The 15,492-nt window shown below is 41.6% G+C and overlaps 1 protein-coding gene across 4 annotated transcripts in view; it reads right to left on the bottom strand.

The window, feature by feature from the left end:
- Positions 1 to 15,492, bottom strand: part of TEX10 (testis expressed 10) — a 121,776-nt gene that overhangs the window by 80,250 nt on the left and 26,034 nt on the right. For all 4 annotated transcript variants that reach the window (XM_048839417.2, XM_075125507.1, XM_048839418.2 and 1 more), the window contains 3 exons: positions 8,691 to 8,803; positions 5,524 to 5,762; positions 3,488 to 3,623 (listed from right to left, as the gene is read on the bottom strand). In XM_048839417.2, the coding sequence (XP_048695374.2) occupies positions 3,488 to 3,623; positions 5,524 to 5,762; positions 8,691 to 8,803 (488 nt within the window). The remainder of the gene's footprint in view (positions 1 to 3,487; positions 3,624 to 5,523; positions 5,763 to 8,690; positions 8,804 to 15,492) is intronic.

The raw sequence follows: 15,492 nt of genomic DNA, 5'->3' as shown, positions 1-15,492 counted from the left end.
GGAGCAGAAGTAGTCTTGGCACATCAGTTTCCAAAGCCCAGGGGGTTTGTGATCCAACCCATCACAAACATGCACTTGGAATAGAGGCTATGGTATCTGAGGGGTCCCATGACACAGATTGGCTCTGCTAACAGAGGTCAATATTTGTGCCATTTCTTTGCTTGGAACCAGAGGTGTCTGATACAAAGGATTACATTCCTGAAGACTGGCTCTGTTAATGGAGGTCAACATCTGAGACGGCTCATCTTGTTAGACAGCCAACTCCAATGGTTGCAAAACCTTCAGTACCAGAATATTAGATTCTACCCTGGTAGCGGAGATCTTGGAAGGGGTCTTATGCTGCTCTTTAGTCCCTGAAGGAGACCTATCTGTACTTACAGATCCTAAGGATTCTAAATCAGAGGACTTGGTTGCAAAGGCATCATGGAGAAGGCAAGCTTGGAGCCAGTTTTGATGCTCCTTATGAGCCCTTCGGGTCAAGGTGTTGCATATGGTTCAGAGAAACAGAGAATAACCTTCCCCAAGGCAAACACCTTTTTCCTTGAAGATGCACAGATCAGTGCTGCAGGTTGGGAATGGACTAAAATGAACTAAATAAATAAATAAATAACTTTTTAAAAGATAAAATTTAAAAGACTAATCTGACACCAACTGAAAGCTAGCTAACAACATGAGAGTCTTGATTCAAAGATCCTGGTTGGAAGAAACTAGTGAGATTTCTGGTCTGTCTGCAACCACTGACAGAAAAAACTGAGGTGGCTGAAACATCACAATCCCTCTCATAGCCTCACCTTCAGAATATTCAGTAGCAGTAAGAGAAGGGCCAAGAGGAGATGCGAGAGCACTCCAACAGGCATTGCTATGAGAGTAGAGCTGCATTACTGCACATCCCAGGAGTGGGAACGTGCAGGGACCACTTGAAGAAGTTCCAACTCACAGCAAGGGACGGCTTATTGTGAAACAAAACTTTTGCTATGTAAACTGTCAATTATTTCCTGGAATACTAGAGACATCCAGATAATCCATTTCATTATACAGAGCAAAGGCATCCAACTAATGTGCATACTCCACAATCTCAAACCACCTCCTTGGAAGCCTAAATCCTCAAATATCCCCTAAAGAAATACCAGTGCTACAAAGTAATTATACATCAATATAAAAATCTGCGACATATTGAAAATGCAAGCATAATTAAAATTTAATTTAATAACATGGAACACCATATTGAGTGTATTGTATATTTTCATATTTAATTCTATAATACATCCCTTTTCAATTTGCCTGATTGAAAAGGGATGTATTATTTCCGGTCCGCTGCAACCAGAGTACTTGCCAGAGAATGTGCATCAGGCTTACTACAGAGAACACAGAACTGTTCTAAGAAGGGATCATGATGAAGTCATTGCAGAAGAGGCATTATATTCCTGTTTGAGTGGAGGATCAGAGACTGGATAGAACCAACAAGTAGAATTGTAGGTGAATTGTCAGGAACTATCCTCTTCCCCTCCATGTCTGAGGAGCATTCCGTTACCAAGAGTGCAGTACCTGGAGGTCTCAGGAACTGAGGCAACAGTCTGCCCTAGAACACACAACGGACTAGTTATCTGACACCCCTTAGCCTGAGCACTCCTACTCTCTCCTCTTGAAGGCACTGGATAAAGTGCCTGAAGTCTCAGAAGACGAGGAACCATGCAAATCTGAGGACTTGGATCCAAGTAGTTTGGCTCAAAGATCTCCCAGATTTAAATGGGATCTCTGGAATCCGCCAGGAACCAGAGGGACACAAATCCTGAAAATCAGTTTGAGTGCCTTCTGTATAAGCAGTAACTTCTTGGTTTTGACAGATATAGTAAGTACATTGGAGACAGAGCATCTTCTCAGGGAGTGGCCTTTCCTTAAGTATCCCAGACAACAGGGCACCTTCATCTGTTTCCTGACTTCTTTGCTTTACATGGGGCACAGAATATAAACTCCCATATTTTGTCTTACTAGACCATCTCAGCATCCACAGATAGAATGAGTAAAGGCACAGTGCTCAGCCACTATTGAGCTAGAGCAAGTTATTACTACAACTTTTATCATTATTCTATTATTTCTATTACAGTAGTGCCTAGAGACCCCAACAGGGATCAGGGCCCCATTGTGCAAGATTACGCACACACATTACAAAAAAGACAGTCCCTACTCCAAAATGCTTACAATCTGTACAAAGTTCCATTACTTTTTAAATAAGTACCAAGAGCAGCTCTGGAAAACTCCACAGCTGTTAACTGGGCTGCGGTGGAATCACACAAGTGTGATAATATAAAAAGGCTGAACATTAAAAATAATTATTTCTGGGAATAAGATATCCGAAGTATACTAATCAACACTGCTAGCAGCTAGTGAAATGTAGACGTGTAGTAAAAAAAGTTTCTGCACCATAGATATAGGAAAGAAATTGGATGTTGTCTTTTACAAACTCAGGGCCAAATATTCAGAAATAAAAGGGAGCTCTGTGAAGGTACTAGAGCAAAAACAATATGGGTGTCCACATTTCCAAACATGTTGGATGTACAGAGAGGTCTCTCTCACAGAACTCACATTTTATCCCTACTAAAAAAGGAGAAAAAACTGCAATCCTAGATGTCACATCAGCAACAATTTACATACAGTTGCTGAGCTACGAACAGATCACACACCTCATTTATAATTGGAAGTATGCAATCAGGCAGCAGAAGAGCCCACACCCCCCAAAAATAAAAAAAATAAAAAAAAGCAACACAGTACAGTACTGTGTTAAACGTAAACTACTAAAAAAAAAATAAAGGGATAGTTTAAAAAAAGATTTGATGAAGAAAGAACTGTTTCTGTGCTTGTTTCATTTCAATTAAGATGGTTAAAAGCAGCATTTTCTTCTTCAAAGCTGTATTAAGTTAACGTTCAGTTGTAAACTTTTACAACAACCACCATGTCATTTTGTTCAGTTATAAACATTTCAGAGTTACAAACAACCTCCACTCCCAAGGGGTTCGTAACTCTGAGGTTCTATTGTAGTTCAGTTTAATTCTTTACCAAGCTAAATGTAAACGATCTAATTTTCTAATGTATCTATTTCTGCAAATCTCCATCTTTGCCACACATTAAAATGTTTTAAAAAGTAGTCATGTGTGGAATTTCAAGGCAAAAAAGAAATTAAAAACCTCTGCTTAATGAATGAACTGGGATAATTAACTATTTAAAATTTTACACATACTTAAATTTACTGGAAATAGAAATTAGGTAATAAATTATATTTGAGCACAGATTGGCCAAATTCTCCAAAACAATTCTGGCAGTGGGGAAGAAATTGTGAAAAATGGAGCAAAGGGACACATCATCTGAGCTTTCCCCAATGAGCTTTTATTCTGTATCAACAAGCTTTGTTCTACTGTGGAAGTTCATGGCCTAAACTTTGAGACTAAATCTGCAAGGTTAAAAATTTTAAAAATAAAGAAAAAATCTTTACCTGATTCTTTGAGCACTCAACTCTTCTTTCTGATAAACCCTGCTAAAAAATTTCAAAAGCAACATACGAACAGGAAAGAGGAGATTCCTCTGCTGGTACAGTGTATATACTGCTTTTATCAAAGTCTCCATTGCCACTAGAAAGAAAAAACATTAAAAATGTGAAATTTAGAAGTGCTTTTTATCTTCTCATTACATTAAGAATATCTATAGAGGAGCTAGTAAAATATTTTAAAATACCCATTTCTATGTAAAATCCAAATCCTGGGAGTAAACCATTTTGGAATCAATTTCTGCAGGATGTACAATGAGCCTTCACAGACAAATCTTGAAATAATGCTTGCAGTGTAAAATTCCTCAGACAATTAAAATTACAATGCTAGATAAGGAACTACCTGAAACCCACATAACATATACGTTTTTAAAGTATTAAAGAATTTCACAATGAAAAATAATACAAGAATGAAAATGAATGAATACTGAAAAACACAGATAATCTATTTGAATGCTAAGAAGGTGTGACTATTAGGAATGGGAGAGCATTTGAAAAGCAGGTAGAAGCTACCACCTCACACTCTAATCAAGGCATCAGCCCTCTAGTTGTAAAGTTGGTTTCAGTCTCTGGGTCCTATTGGACTCATTACTGTTAAAAGACATTCAAATACCTGCATTGGCCATTAATTCCTTCTTTCCTTGATCTTTGATTGTCCAGGATCAACAGATTTCACCCTTTTCATTCAGATGCAGAAGACCTACCCATGTCGGATCCAGACACTGTTACAACATGCTCCATCTGGACACAGCTAGTTCCACACACACAGCCCAACCCTAGTACACCACACACTACTGTGAATCCCTATATGAATCCAGATCTACTTCTAGAACTTGGTCCTTATCTGTAAAGCCTTTAATGGATAAAGTATTCATGCTATTTCACAGATCACCTCTCATTCTACACCACACTCCAGTGGAAGTGTGCTGCTGTAGCATTTTAACGCAATGTCTACACTAGCGAGCTTACAGCAGCACAGCTGTACTGATGCTGGTGCGCCTCTGTAAAATCACTCATGTAGCCACTCTGTGCCAAAGGGAGAAAACTCTCCAGTCAACATAATAAAACCAGCTCCACAAGCGGCAGTAGCTACGTCGGCGGGAGACACTCTCCCACTGACATAGCGCTGTCCCCACCAGCACTTCTGTTAGTGTAAATTATGTTCTTCAGGGGGATGTTTTTTTCACGCCCCAGAGTGATATAAGTTATAGTGACAAAAGTAGTAGTGTGGACAAGCCCTAAGTGTTGACACAGCCTGAGTAAGTCCTCCATCAAAAATCGAGCAGCATAAGGGCCAGCAATATTTCACCTGTATCACAATCAAGAAAAAGCAGCTGAAAGAGAGGCATTCTGCATTGGACCTAGAAGTGACAGATGTGCGCCCTCTCTTGGAAAGGAAAATTAATGAAACACTGGGAAATAAAGTGTTACTTGACACAGGCTTTCATCAATGCAAGCTTATCATTCCATGTCATTATAGCAGTATGACAGCCTTCTTATTACAAAGGCACATCTACAAACCATGAAAATGATTTTAAACACAGAATGGAACATTGAAATGGCCTCAAGAAATACTGATTAACTGTGATCAATAAGATGCAGATGTAAATGAATTCCCTTATTCATTAAAGTGATCTCTTTTTCCTCCTCTTTTTTTTTTACTTAAAGGTAAGAGAAAATGGGTACAAATACACAAATATACTACTCCTATTGCTTTTCACTTTTAGAGTATGTTTAATCCAAGAATCTAAAAGTGCTTTACAAAACTCTTTAATCAGCAATTCTCAATGCCCTGTGAAGTAGAGGATGTATACAGTGAAATATTACTACTTTGTGGACAGTACACACTACAGAACATTTTAGGACATTCTTAACTTTGTACCCCATCCACCTTAGACTGTAGAAGTTAATCAGAGACACAGAACATTTCCTGTGCATAGGATATATTTGGTTTTTAAAGACAACTACCTGCTAACTACTCTTACCTTTGTTTCGTTGTATTTGCATTAGTCTCCATGTCACTCCAAGCAATCTGTTCAACTGCTTGCAGTTCAATCTGCAGCCATGCTGAAGGGTTTCGGTCACAAACTTTCTTATCATACCCAGCCAGTCAGAATCCATTTGAAGTGTTGAAGCACTTGCCAGTGAAACCATAATGTCACACAGGGTTAAATTCAATAAAAGATGGTCTACGCTGTTTGACGATGTCATACAGTACTTGGTGCTAAGTAAAATACATATACCGATATTTATGAAAAATGAATGCAGTTTTTAATGTATTAATGTTTCACAAAGTTATCGTAATATAGAAAAAATTTCTTCTAAGCACTACAGGTTTAAAGCAAAACTTTTAGAAATAGGAGCCTCACGAAGGCTCCTAAATCTATGGTTAAATACATAAATAAGTGACCTGATTTTTAAACATGATAAGCACCCAACACCTCCACTGAGCTCACAAGATTATACAACAGTCCCAGGAAGGGCAGGAGTATAATTATGACTCCTTTCCATGCTCACCCCTCCATTCCAGAGACTATTAGCCTAACACAATTTAGAAGTTTCCAGTGTGCTATAACTAAGAGTGAATGTCACTCCTTTTTTCTTTTTCTTTTTTTTTAAAGCAGTACAAAATGTTAGTTGGTAAATCTGTAAATTGCTAAATTTAAAAGTAATTTTATCAATCAGCAAAGCCTACATATACTTCCATATATGTCAAACACCATATATTTAACACATTCTACCACCCAAAAAGATAGCATTTTTATTTTATTTTATTTCATAAAGACGTTTTAACACTCCATCAATGTATTATACCAACAGAACATGTATGGAGCTCTCGTATTTGCTAACACATGTTGAGACCAAATTAGCTTTGAAGTCTTTAGGTCTAATTCTGTCTTTCCTTAAGAGTGAGGCACCAGGGTTTGGGGCCTTACAGACAGACTTAATTTGTCCTTCAGAGTAATAGCTTAAATTAAAAACAAAAAATTAGTCTTTAGTTTGTACGGTTCAAAAAAATAAACCCTTCCAAATGTGGAAGGTGATCAATTCAAAGAGGTCTGCTAGAGTTTGCAAAGATAAACAACAGCTCTCAAGTGTGAACTGCCTCATTTGAGAACTGACCTATTCATTTCAGTGAGTGCTAACTCAGAAGCCAATGATGATACATAGTTAAGATTTAATGTAACTGCTCAAAGCATGCAGGAAAGTAGTAGTAGTATAATAACCTGAATATCTACAGCAGCATTTCCCAAAAGGAGAGAAGTGGCTAAAAGAACTAGCCAAGAGAGTGTAATTTATGGAAGATCTGTAAATTAAGATGCATGGACCTTAATTATACACAGTGGAGATTTGGGGTGGAGAGGCGTGACGGGTCTTATTTTCCTGAAAGGGAGCTCTGCTTTCAGAAATTTGGGGGGTACCTGTCTAATTAAATATATTATTGATTCTATACTGACCCAACAAAATAGCCTTATAGCTTAGAGGTAGGATGGGGCATAGTTTAGAGATATGGTGATGAGGTGTAACTTGCATGGAGTTATGAAGAAGGAATATATAGGACACGAATGATGCATGCATTCCTTTAATGTTCATTTTCAGAATTTTACAGTTTTTGAGGGGAGCTGAAGTAGGAATTGAAATTCTAACAACACTTGCTGGTTTTTATGTAGACTCCACTGATGCACACTTTCAAGCATAACGATTTCCTGATGTAGGGCTAAATTGTGCCTGTAGGCTACACACCACCCGTTGAGGAGCCCAGAGAAACTGTAATTCAGATACAGCCTACAATGGAATTTCAACTATCAGCGTGGCTGCACCAGTGTAAACCCCATGGGGCTTCAGCATGCAAGCCACAACTTAAAATCATTGTCTATACAGCTATTTCTAGAGCACTAGCACAAGCCCCACTAGCCCAAGTCTGTCAACCTGGGCTGGGAGGCTCGGTTCAAGATGTTGTGCAGACATACCCCTAGAGGCCCTGTGGAAAAACCTGCTAGGAGAAAGTATCACAGGAGAAGCTCTGCAGCACCCAGGAGTAGGGGACAAAAGTGTAGCCCAAGAGGCACAGAAGAATTATTAGTTGGAAGACGTTTGGATTTATAGATTGACCCTGGAAAGGGATTGCATTTTTATGTGATTTGGCCACAAAGCACCTAGATAGAGACAATTAGGAGAAGATACTGACAAGAGATGTTCCATTACAGAGCTGAAGAAGAAGCTGCAAGGAGGTACCAGAGATGAGGATCCCTTGCAACAACATGCCCTGGCATAATGGGGTGCTCTTGAGGTGAGGGCATGCTATTATACACGGCCTCACAGAAAGCCACAAATCCTTCAGTATTTGCCTGGGGGTGGGGAAGGGAAGCAATCTGCTATTGGCCCTTCCAAGCAACAGATTATTATTTCCACCAAACTGGCTCAGTTGTGCTGCCAAGGCACAGATAGGGGGAGACAGCTTCTGATCAACCCTGGCTTGGAGAGAGAAGTCTCTTTACTCTCCCTTATATCATTACTCAGCCACTTAGGGCCCAAATACACTCCAGATCACAGATTTTTGTTTACTACTACTAAGATATAATGCATAAACCGATCCATTATCTAATACAGGGCTCTCACACTTTCTTGAAACATGGACCATATCTTAATAGAGATATTATGGACCTTCCGTTCACATTCATCCAACACCCTACCATAACTACACGGAAAATAAATGTATTTTAGTTGGTTTTCAATGCAATTTAACAGCAGGAAACAGGATACCCAAAACCAGTAGAACAAACACACCTAGAGAATCCAGCAGCAAGTGCCCTGCAGGCCACAAATTGAGAACCCAATTGTCTAATAAATGCAAGTGAATACTTATACTTCTAAGATTCTGCATTTTAGTTTCTCTGAAATAATAACATCCAGATCTAGTTTCATATGAGAAATTATCTTAGACTCTTTATAAATGTATCAATTAAGAGCAACCTAATCACCATCTAAATACCTCTCCACATCTCTTAAAGAAAAAAACCCACCCAAAGTATTTTTTCCCTTTTTTTGCTATGCTGAAAGATTAATACTAGGCTGTGTATCTCATTCATACATGTGGTCTCACTTATTCATGAAAGAAAAAGACGTAAAGTGACACCTGTTTTACTCATACCTTTTGTATGGATCTCTCTTTTTGTGCTTAATTGTTTCTTGTAAAGAATAAGGAAAATGACGCATGAAGTGATGCTTGAAATCAACAAGGTAATTCATTCGAAGCCATGCCTCCTATTAAGGAAAGCAGATAATACATTAGAAAACAATGCTTGTAAGTGAAGTGAAATGTAATCATTTAATAGTCTACCAAAAACTAATGCTTAGTAAAAAAAAACAGGATGTGACATAGGAAGGAGAAAAAAATATTTTAGCTTCTGATTTAAAGCTCTTTCACATACACATTCTTTATGGGATGATGACTTTCGCGACAACAAAATGGTTCACTAGACAATGATAATCACTTATGACTGGGGGCAGTGTTTCACCCAGAGTAGATCCTGTACATTTTCTTAGTGAACAGGTACACAGGAACATGTAAATTGAATTAACTAAAGGTGTGAACAGAAAGTACATACTGAGGTTCTGCATGCAGACATCCCCTTAGTTCGCAATAAGGTTTCCCATTGTTTAATTCATAGTCCACCCAGGCTATATAGAACAGCTGCCAGCAGGAAGGAAGAGGGCAGCCTTGAAAGAAAAGGAGCTTGCCCTCTGCAAAGCCAAAATACCTCCCTCCATGTTTACCAAAGAGGAGATAACCGGGGATATAAGAAATGTTGGGAATATCTCAAATGTAGCAGGAAGATAAGTGTGAACCAGAAGGGAAAGGAAAAGGCAATGGGTGTGTTTGAACATAGGGAGAAGAAACAGGGCTTTATTACTTGCATAGATTTTACGGTCAGAAGGAACCTCATGTATAGCACAGGTCACAGAATTTCCCAGTTATCCCTGCCATGAGCCCAATAGCTTGTGTCTACATTCAGTCTTGATCTGAAGACTTCAAAAGCATCCACCACTTCCCTTGGTAGTTTGTTCCAATGGTTAATCACCCTCATGGTTAAAGATTAGTACCTTATTTCTAATTGCACACCTTTCCACTTCTGCCTCATGCAATGCACAGAATGGAGCTGCCTGGGGATAAATCAAGATTGCGTAGTGAAGCAGTCTGCCTGTAGGACTCCTGTCTCACTTGCTGCAGAGTTGGAATGTGTGTCGTGAATGATACAAGGGACTACCAAAAGTGAAAGAACAGTTTCATAGATAAGGCAGATGAAAACTGCCGTACAGAATTGGATCATATCCCTGCCTGTGTCAGAGTTCCTATATGATGCTAGTCAAGTCATTTAAACTAAACTGTTCAGAGGTGATCACTAATTGTGTTCCTCATTTTCTGGATGCCTGACTTGGGGGGGGAGGGAGGGGAGAGAGAGCACTCACACATGCAACTGATGTTGAGCTGTGCTATATAATGCTAAATATTCTGAAAAATCCAATCCTAAGTCTCAAACTGGGCATCCAAAATTAAAGGATACTTTTGTTCTCAGTTTCTCTGTGCCTCAGTTCTTCTGTAAAAAGGGGATACCACCACCTCACCGGGGTATTCTGACAATAATTTCTTTAATGTTGGTGCAGACTCAGATGCTATAAATGATGAGCACCACAGAAAAGCACTTGAAGAAATTAATAATTCTGTTGTCAGTGTTTGTATAGTCTGCAGTAAATCAGGCCTAGGACCACACACTGAACACAAAGAAAACAACATATTAATAGCTGCTCATTAATTAAGCACCATTCATCGTGTGCACTGAATGAAGCAGGGGCCCTAGGGAAAACAGTACATAATCATGTAATTAAAGACTGTGTCATAATACAGTCACACAAGAGGATCAAATTAAGGTTGTACAGGCAACCTTAATTCTGGCATTTCTTAACTTTTGAGTGTTTGACTCTGCATTTTAAATGTTCTTTTAATGCAATTTCTGTGTAATTTCCAAAGTTTTTTAAAAAGCAAACTTAAAAAAAAGTCCATCAAGTGGCATCATATTCACACCTACGTGGTTCATCAGCCAGGTTGGATCCTTTTGGTCCACACAGAACTCTGCTACTGTAGCTAATGGAGTAATGGATAGGAATAGTAGGTTGTCATCCCCAACTGGGACAGCACTAGAGGGGAATGGGGACACTTTGACAGTGGGTTTCAGAGATTTGCTCACAGCAGAGGAATGGTGAGGCAGTGTGATCTTGGGTTTCATTCCAAACTCTGGAGGGAAGTGTTCTCTATTTGGCAGACTTTTCTGCCCATTACCTCCAAGCTTGATCAATTCTGCCCTCTCCCCTCCCACCTGTCCCTTTCACAGTACTGTTGTTTCTGATTCCAATCCCAGGCTCCTTGACCAGTGTCTTATGTCTACACTGCACTTTTCTCATTAAAACTTTTGTCAGTAAGGGGTGTGAAAAAAAACACCTCCTGACCAACAAAAATTTTAATGACAAGAAGTGCCGGTATGGACAGCCCTTTGTCAGCAGGAGACACTCTCCCACCAACAAACCTACCGCCGTGTGTGTGGGGGGGGAGGTATTTTGTCAGCAGGAGAGCTCCTTTTTGCTGACAAAGAGAAGCTACCTACCTTACAGTGATACATAGCCTTAGTCACACTCCTGTAGACTCCCCATCTCCTTGCCCAATCATTTCTAGTCCCCAAATCCCCTTGGCCTGCTAATCCCAGTTCCCTCCCCAACTCCCTGATCTGCCTGTCTCCTCCAGTTGCCACCAGCGCCCAGTCACCATTCCATGGCTTCCCATCCAATCTGTGTCCTCACCTCCTGCAGAATTTTTTTTTCTTTGCCCAGCCAGTCCCAGTTATCTTCTTCCCTATAACCTGGCACCTTGTCAGATCTCTCTCTCCCCCTCACCTCCCTCCATCTCCCATTAGGTCCCACTCCCAGTCTCCTGGACATGACAATCCCAGTCTCCACCACCTCTCCCAGACACACCTTGTCCCAACTATTGTATTCCAGCGCTTGCCCCCACTGCATTTGAACCAGATGGATTCCTCCTACACTTGCTTGGGTATCGGCAGGGGGTTACTGAGAGCACACAGATTACTGAGCAGAATAGGTAGAGCAGGACGCACCACTGTACCGCTTGGTGCCAAGATCTTTAGCTACCTGTGTGCCAAGTCGGAAGGTTTCACTTAGTATGTGAACCTCCATTAGAGCTTGCCCGCATAGGGTCTTTAGCTCATTGGGAACTCTCGGTACTGTACGTTCCTGGTGCCTCACAGTCCAGCGCTCTCGGTACCAGGGGAGATCTTTCAGCAGGAGATCGCTTTCTTTTGGGCATCTCTCAGTGCAGGGATGTCTGCGACCATTTTTTTGCAGCCTTTCTAGGAGCAGGCTTCTTGGCAGCCGTTGTTGGAGCACAGCCCTGTCAGAGGCTGCTGACCGTTGGCCAGGGCACCTGGACTTGGGGTTGGAGGCTGGTCTGACAGATTTCTCCATCATGAGGAGCTTCAGTTGGAGATCCCTGGCTTTTCTTATCCTGGCAGTCAGTTTTCTGCCATGTGGGCATTTTTAAGTAATAAGAAAAGGAGTCCTTGTGGCACCTTAGAGACTAACCAATTTATTTGAGCAGACAGAAGTAAAGGAATCACCCCTGTAAAATCAAGATGGTAGATACCTTACAGGGTAATTAGATTCAAAACACAGAGAATCCCTCTAGGCAAAACCTTAAGTTACAAAAAAGACACACAGACAGAAATAGTCATTCTATTCAGCACAATTCTTTTCTCAGCCATTTAAAGAAATCATAATCTAACACATACCTAGCTAGATTACTTACTAAAAGTTCTAAGACTCCATTCCTGTTCTATCCCCGGCAAAGCAGTATACCAACAGACACAGACCTTTGTTTCTCTCCCTCCTCCCAGCTTTTGAAAGTATCTCGTCTCCTCATTGGTCATTTTGGTCAGGTGCCAGCGAGGTTACCTTTAGCTTCTTAACCCTTTACAGGTGAGAGGAGTTTTCCTCTGGCCAAGAGGGATTTTAAAGGGGTTTCCCCTTCCCTTTACATTTATGACATGCCCCCCAAATCTCAGCTAGGGTGAAACACTGGCTGGGATTTCCTCCTGGAGCTCTAGGAAAAACAGAGTTAATAAGATACATGCATCTCTAAATATACTACCAAGTACATAAAGACTAAAAATATTTTCCACATCTCAAGGACGATTTTAACCAGTTGATTCTGGGAAACTTTCATGGGAGAGTGCATCAGCCACTTTGTTAGAAGCTCCTGAGATGTCTTGGATGTCGAAATCAAAATCTTGGAGAGCTAAACTCCACCAAAGAAGTTTTTTGTTATTTTCTTTGACAGTGTGAAGCCACTTCAGGGCAGCATGGTCGGTTTGCAGGTAGAAACGCCATCCCCAAACATATGGGCGTAGCTTTTCCAGAGCGTAGACAATGGCATAACATTCTTTTTCACTGACTGACCAGTTGCTTTCCCTCTCAGACAGTTTTTTGCTGAGAAACACTACAGGGTGGAATTCTTGATCAGGGCCTTTCTGCATTAAAACTGCTCCCACACCACGCTCGGACGCATCTGTGGTTACTAGGAATGGTTTGTCAAAGTCTGGGGCCCTTAGTACAGGGTCAGACATGAGTGTCGCTTTAAGCTTGTTAAAGGCCTTCTGACACTTTTCGGTCCACTGAACGGCATTTGGCTGTTTCTTTTTGGTTAGGTCTGTCAGTGGGGCGGCGATTTGGCTGTATTGCGGTACAAATCGTCTGTAATAACCGGCCAAGCCTAAGAAGGATTGAACCTGTTTCTTTGACTTTGGGACAGGCCACTTTTGCATAGCATCCACTTTGGCCTGTAGGGGGCTGATAGTTCCTTGACCCGCCTGGTGTCCAAGGTAAGTCACTCTGTTTAGGCCTACTTGACACTTCTTAGCCTTAATAGCTAGTCCTGCCTTCCTTATGCGCTCAAGGATTTTTTGTAGATGTTCCAGGTGGTCTGCCCAGGAATCCGAAAATATGGCCACATCGTCAAGGTAGGCGACTGCATATTCTCCTAATCCCGCTAGGAGACCATCTACAAGTCTTTGGAAGGTGGTGGGTGCATTTCGCAGCCCGAAAGGGAGTACATTAAATTCATACAGCCCGAGATGTGTGGTGAAGATGTGTGGTGAATCTTTCCTTGGCAGATTCATCTAGCGGTACCTGCCAGTACCCCTTGGTTAAGTCCAAGGCAAAGATGAACTGGGCCCGTCCCAGTTTCTCTAATAGTTCATCTGTGTGTGGCATTGGATAGTTGTCTGGGTGAGTTACAGCATTTAGCTAACAGTAGTCCACGCAAAAACGTATTTCCCCATCTGGTTTGGGAACTAGAACCACTGGAGATGCCCATGCACTTCCACAGGGGCGGATTACACACATCTGTAACATATCCCGGATCTCCCGTTCTATAGCAGTTTTAGCTTGAGGAGACACCCGGTAAGGTTTGACTAATTGGGTGAGCATTACCTGTGTCAATGGAGTGGTATGCCCGTTCAGTCAGTCCTGGGGTGGCTGAGAACGTTGGCGCGTACCTAGTGCACAGCTCCTTGATCTGCTGTCGCTGCATATGCCCAAGGGTCATGGAGAGGTTCACCTCTTCCACACCACCAGCACTTTTCCCTTCGTAGTAGACACCTTCAGGCCACTCAGCGTCGTCTCCTCCCTGGGCTGTAAACTGACAAACCTTTAATTCTCTGGAATAAAAGGGCTTTAGAGAATTAATATGGTACACCTTAGGCTTTCGGTTGGAGGTGGGGAATGCTATGAGATAATTAACAGCTCCCAGGCGTTCCTGGACCGTGAATGGCCCTTCCCACGATGCTTCCATTTTATGGGCCTAGAGCGCCTTTAAGACCAAGACCTGGTCCCCTACTTTGAAGGAACGCTCTCTGGCATGTTTATCATACCAGGCTTTTTGCTCTTTCTGAGCATCCTGTAAGTTTTCTTTAGCAACGGCTAAAGAGGTTCGGAGGGTGTTTTGTAGGTTGGTTACAAAGTCCAGAATGTTAGTTCCTGGAGAAGGTGTAAATCCCTCCCATTGCTGCTTCACCAACTGTAATGGCCCCTTAACCTCACGGCCATATACAAATTCAAATGGGGAAAACCCTAAACTGGGGTGTGGTACAGCTCTGTAGGCAAAGAGCAAATGCTGCAACACTAGGTCCCAATCATTGGAGTGCTCATTTACGAATTTACGTATCATGGCCCCCAAAGTTCCATTAAACTTCTCCACCATGCCATTTGTTTGATGATGGTAAGGAGTGGCAACCAAGTGATTTACCCCATGAGCTTCCCAAAGGTTTTCCATGGTTCCTGCCAGGAAATTAGTCCCTGCATCTGTGAGGATGTCGGAGGGCCAACCTACTCTGGCAAAAATGTCTGTTAGTGCCTGGCACACACACTTTTAGCCCTGGTGTTGCTTAGAGCTACTGCTTCCGGCTATCGGGTGGCAAAATCCATGAAAGTCAGTATGCACTGCTTTCCTCTGGGTGTCTTTTTCGGAAAAGGACCCAGAATATCCACAGCTACTCGCAGAAATGGAACTTCAATGATGGGGAGTGGCTGGAGAGGGGCTTTGACCTGGTCTTGGGGTTTTCCCACTCTTTGGCTTCACAAGACCGGACATAGGTAGAAACATCCTTGCCCATTTCCTCCCAGTGGAATGACCCCCCACAAACGGTCTTTGGTCCTGCTCACCCCAGCATGGCCACTAGGGTGATCGTGGGCTAAGCTCAAGAGCTTGGCCCGGTATTTAGTTGGAACTACCAACTGTCTCTGAGGATGCCAGTCTTCCTGGTGACCACCAGAAAGAGTTTCCTTGTATAAAAGTCCTCTTTCTACAACAAACCTGGATCGATTAGAAG

This window comes from Caretta caretta, chromosome 2 (genome assembly GCF_965140235.1).
Source record: "Caretta caretta isolate rCarCar2 chromosome 2, rCarCar1.hap1, whole genome shotgun sequence".
NCBI classification, from domain to species: Eukaryota; Metazoa; Chordata; order Testudines; family Cheloniidae; genus Caretta; species Caretta caretta.
This window is presented reverse-complemented; position numbering and strand designations above follow the sequence as displayed.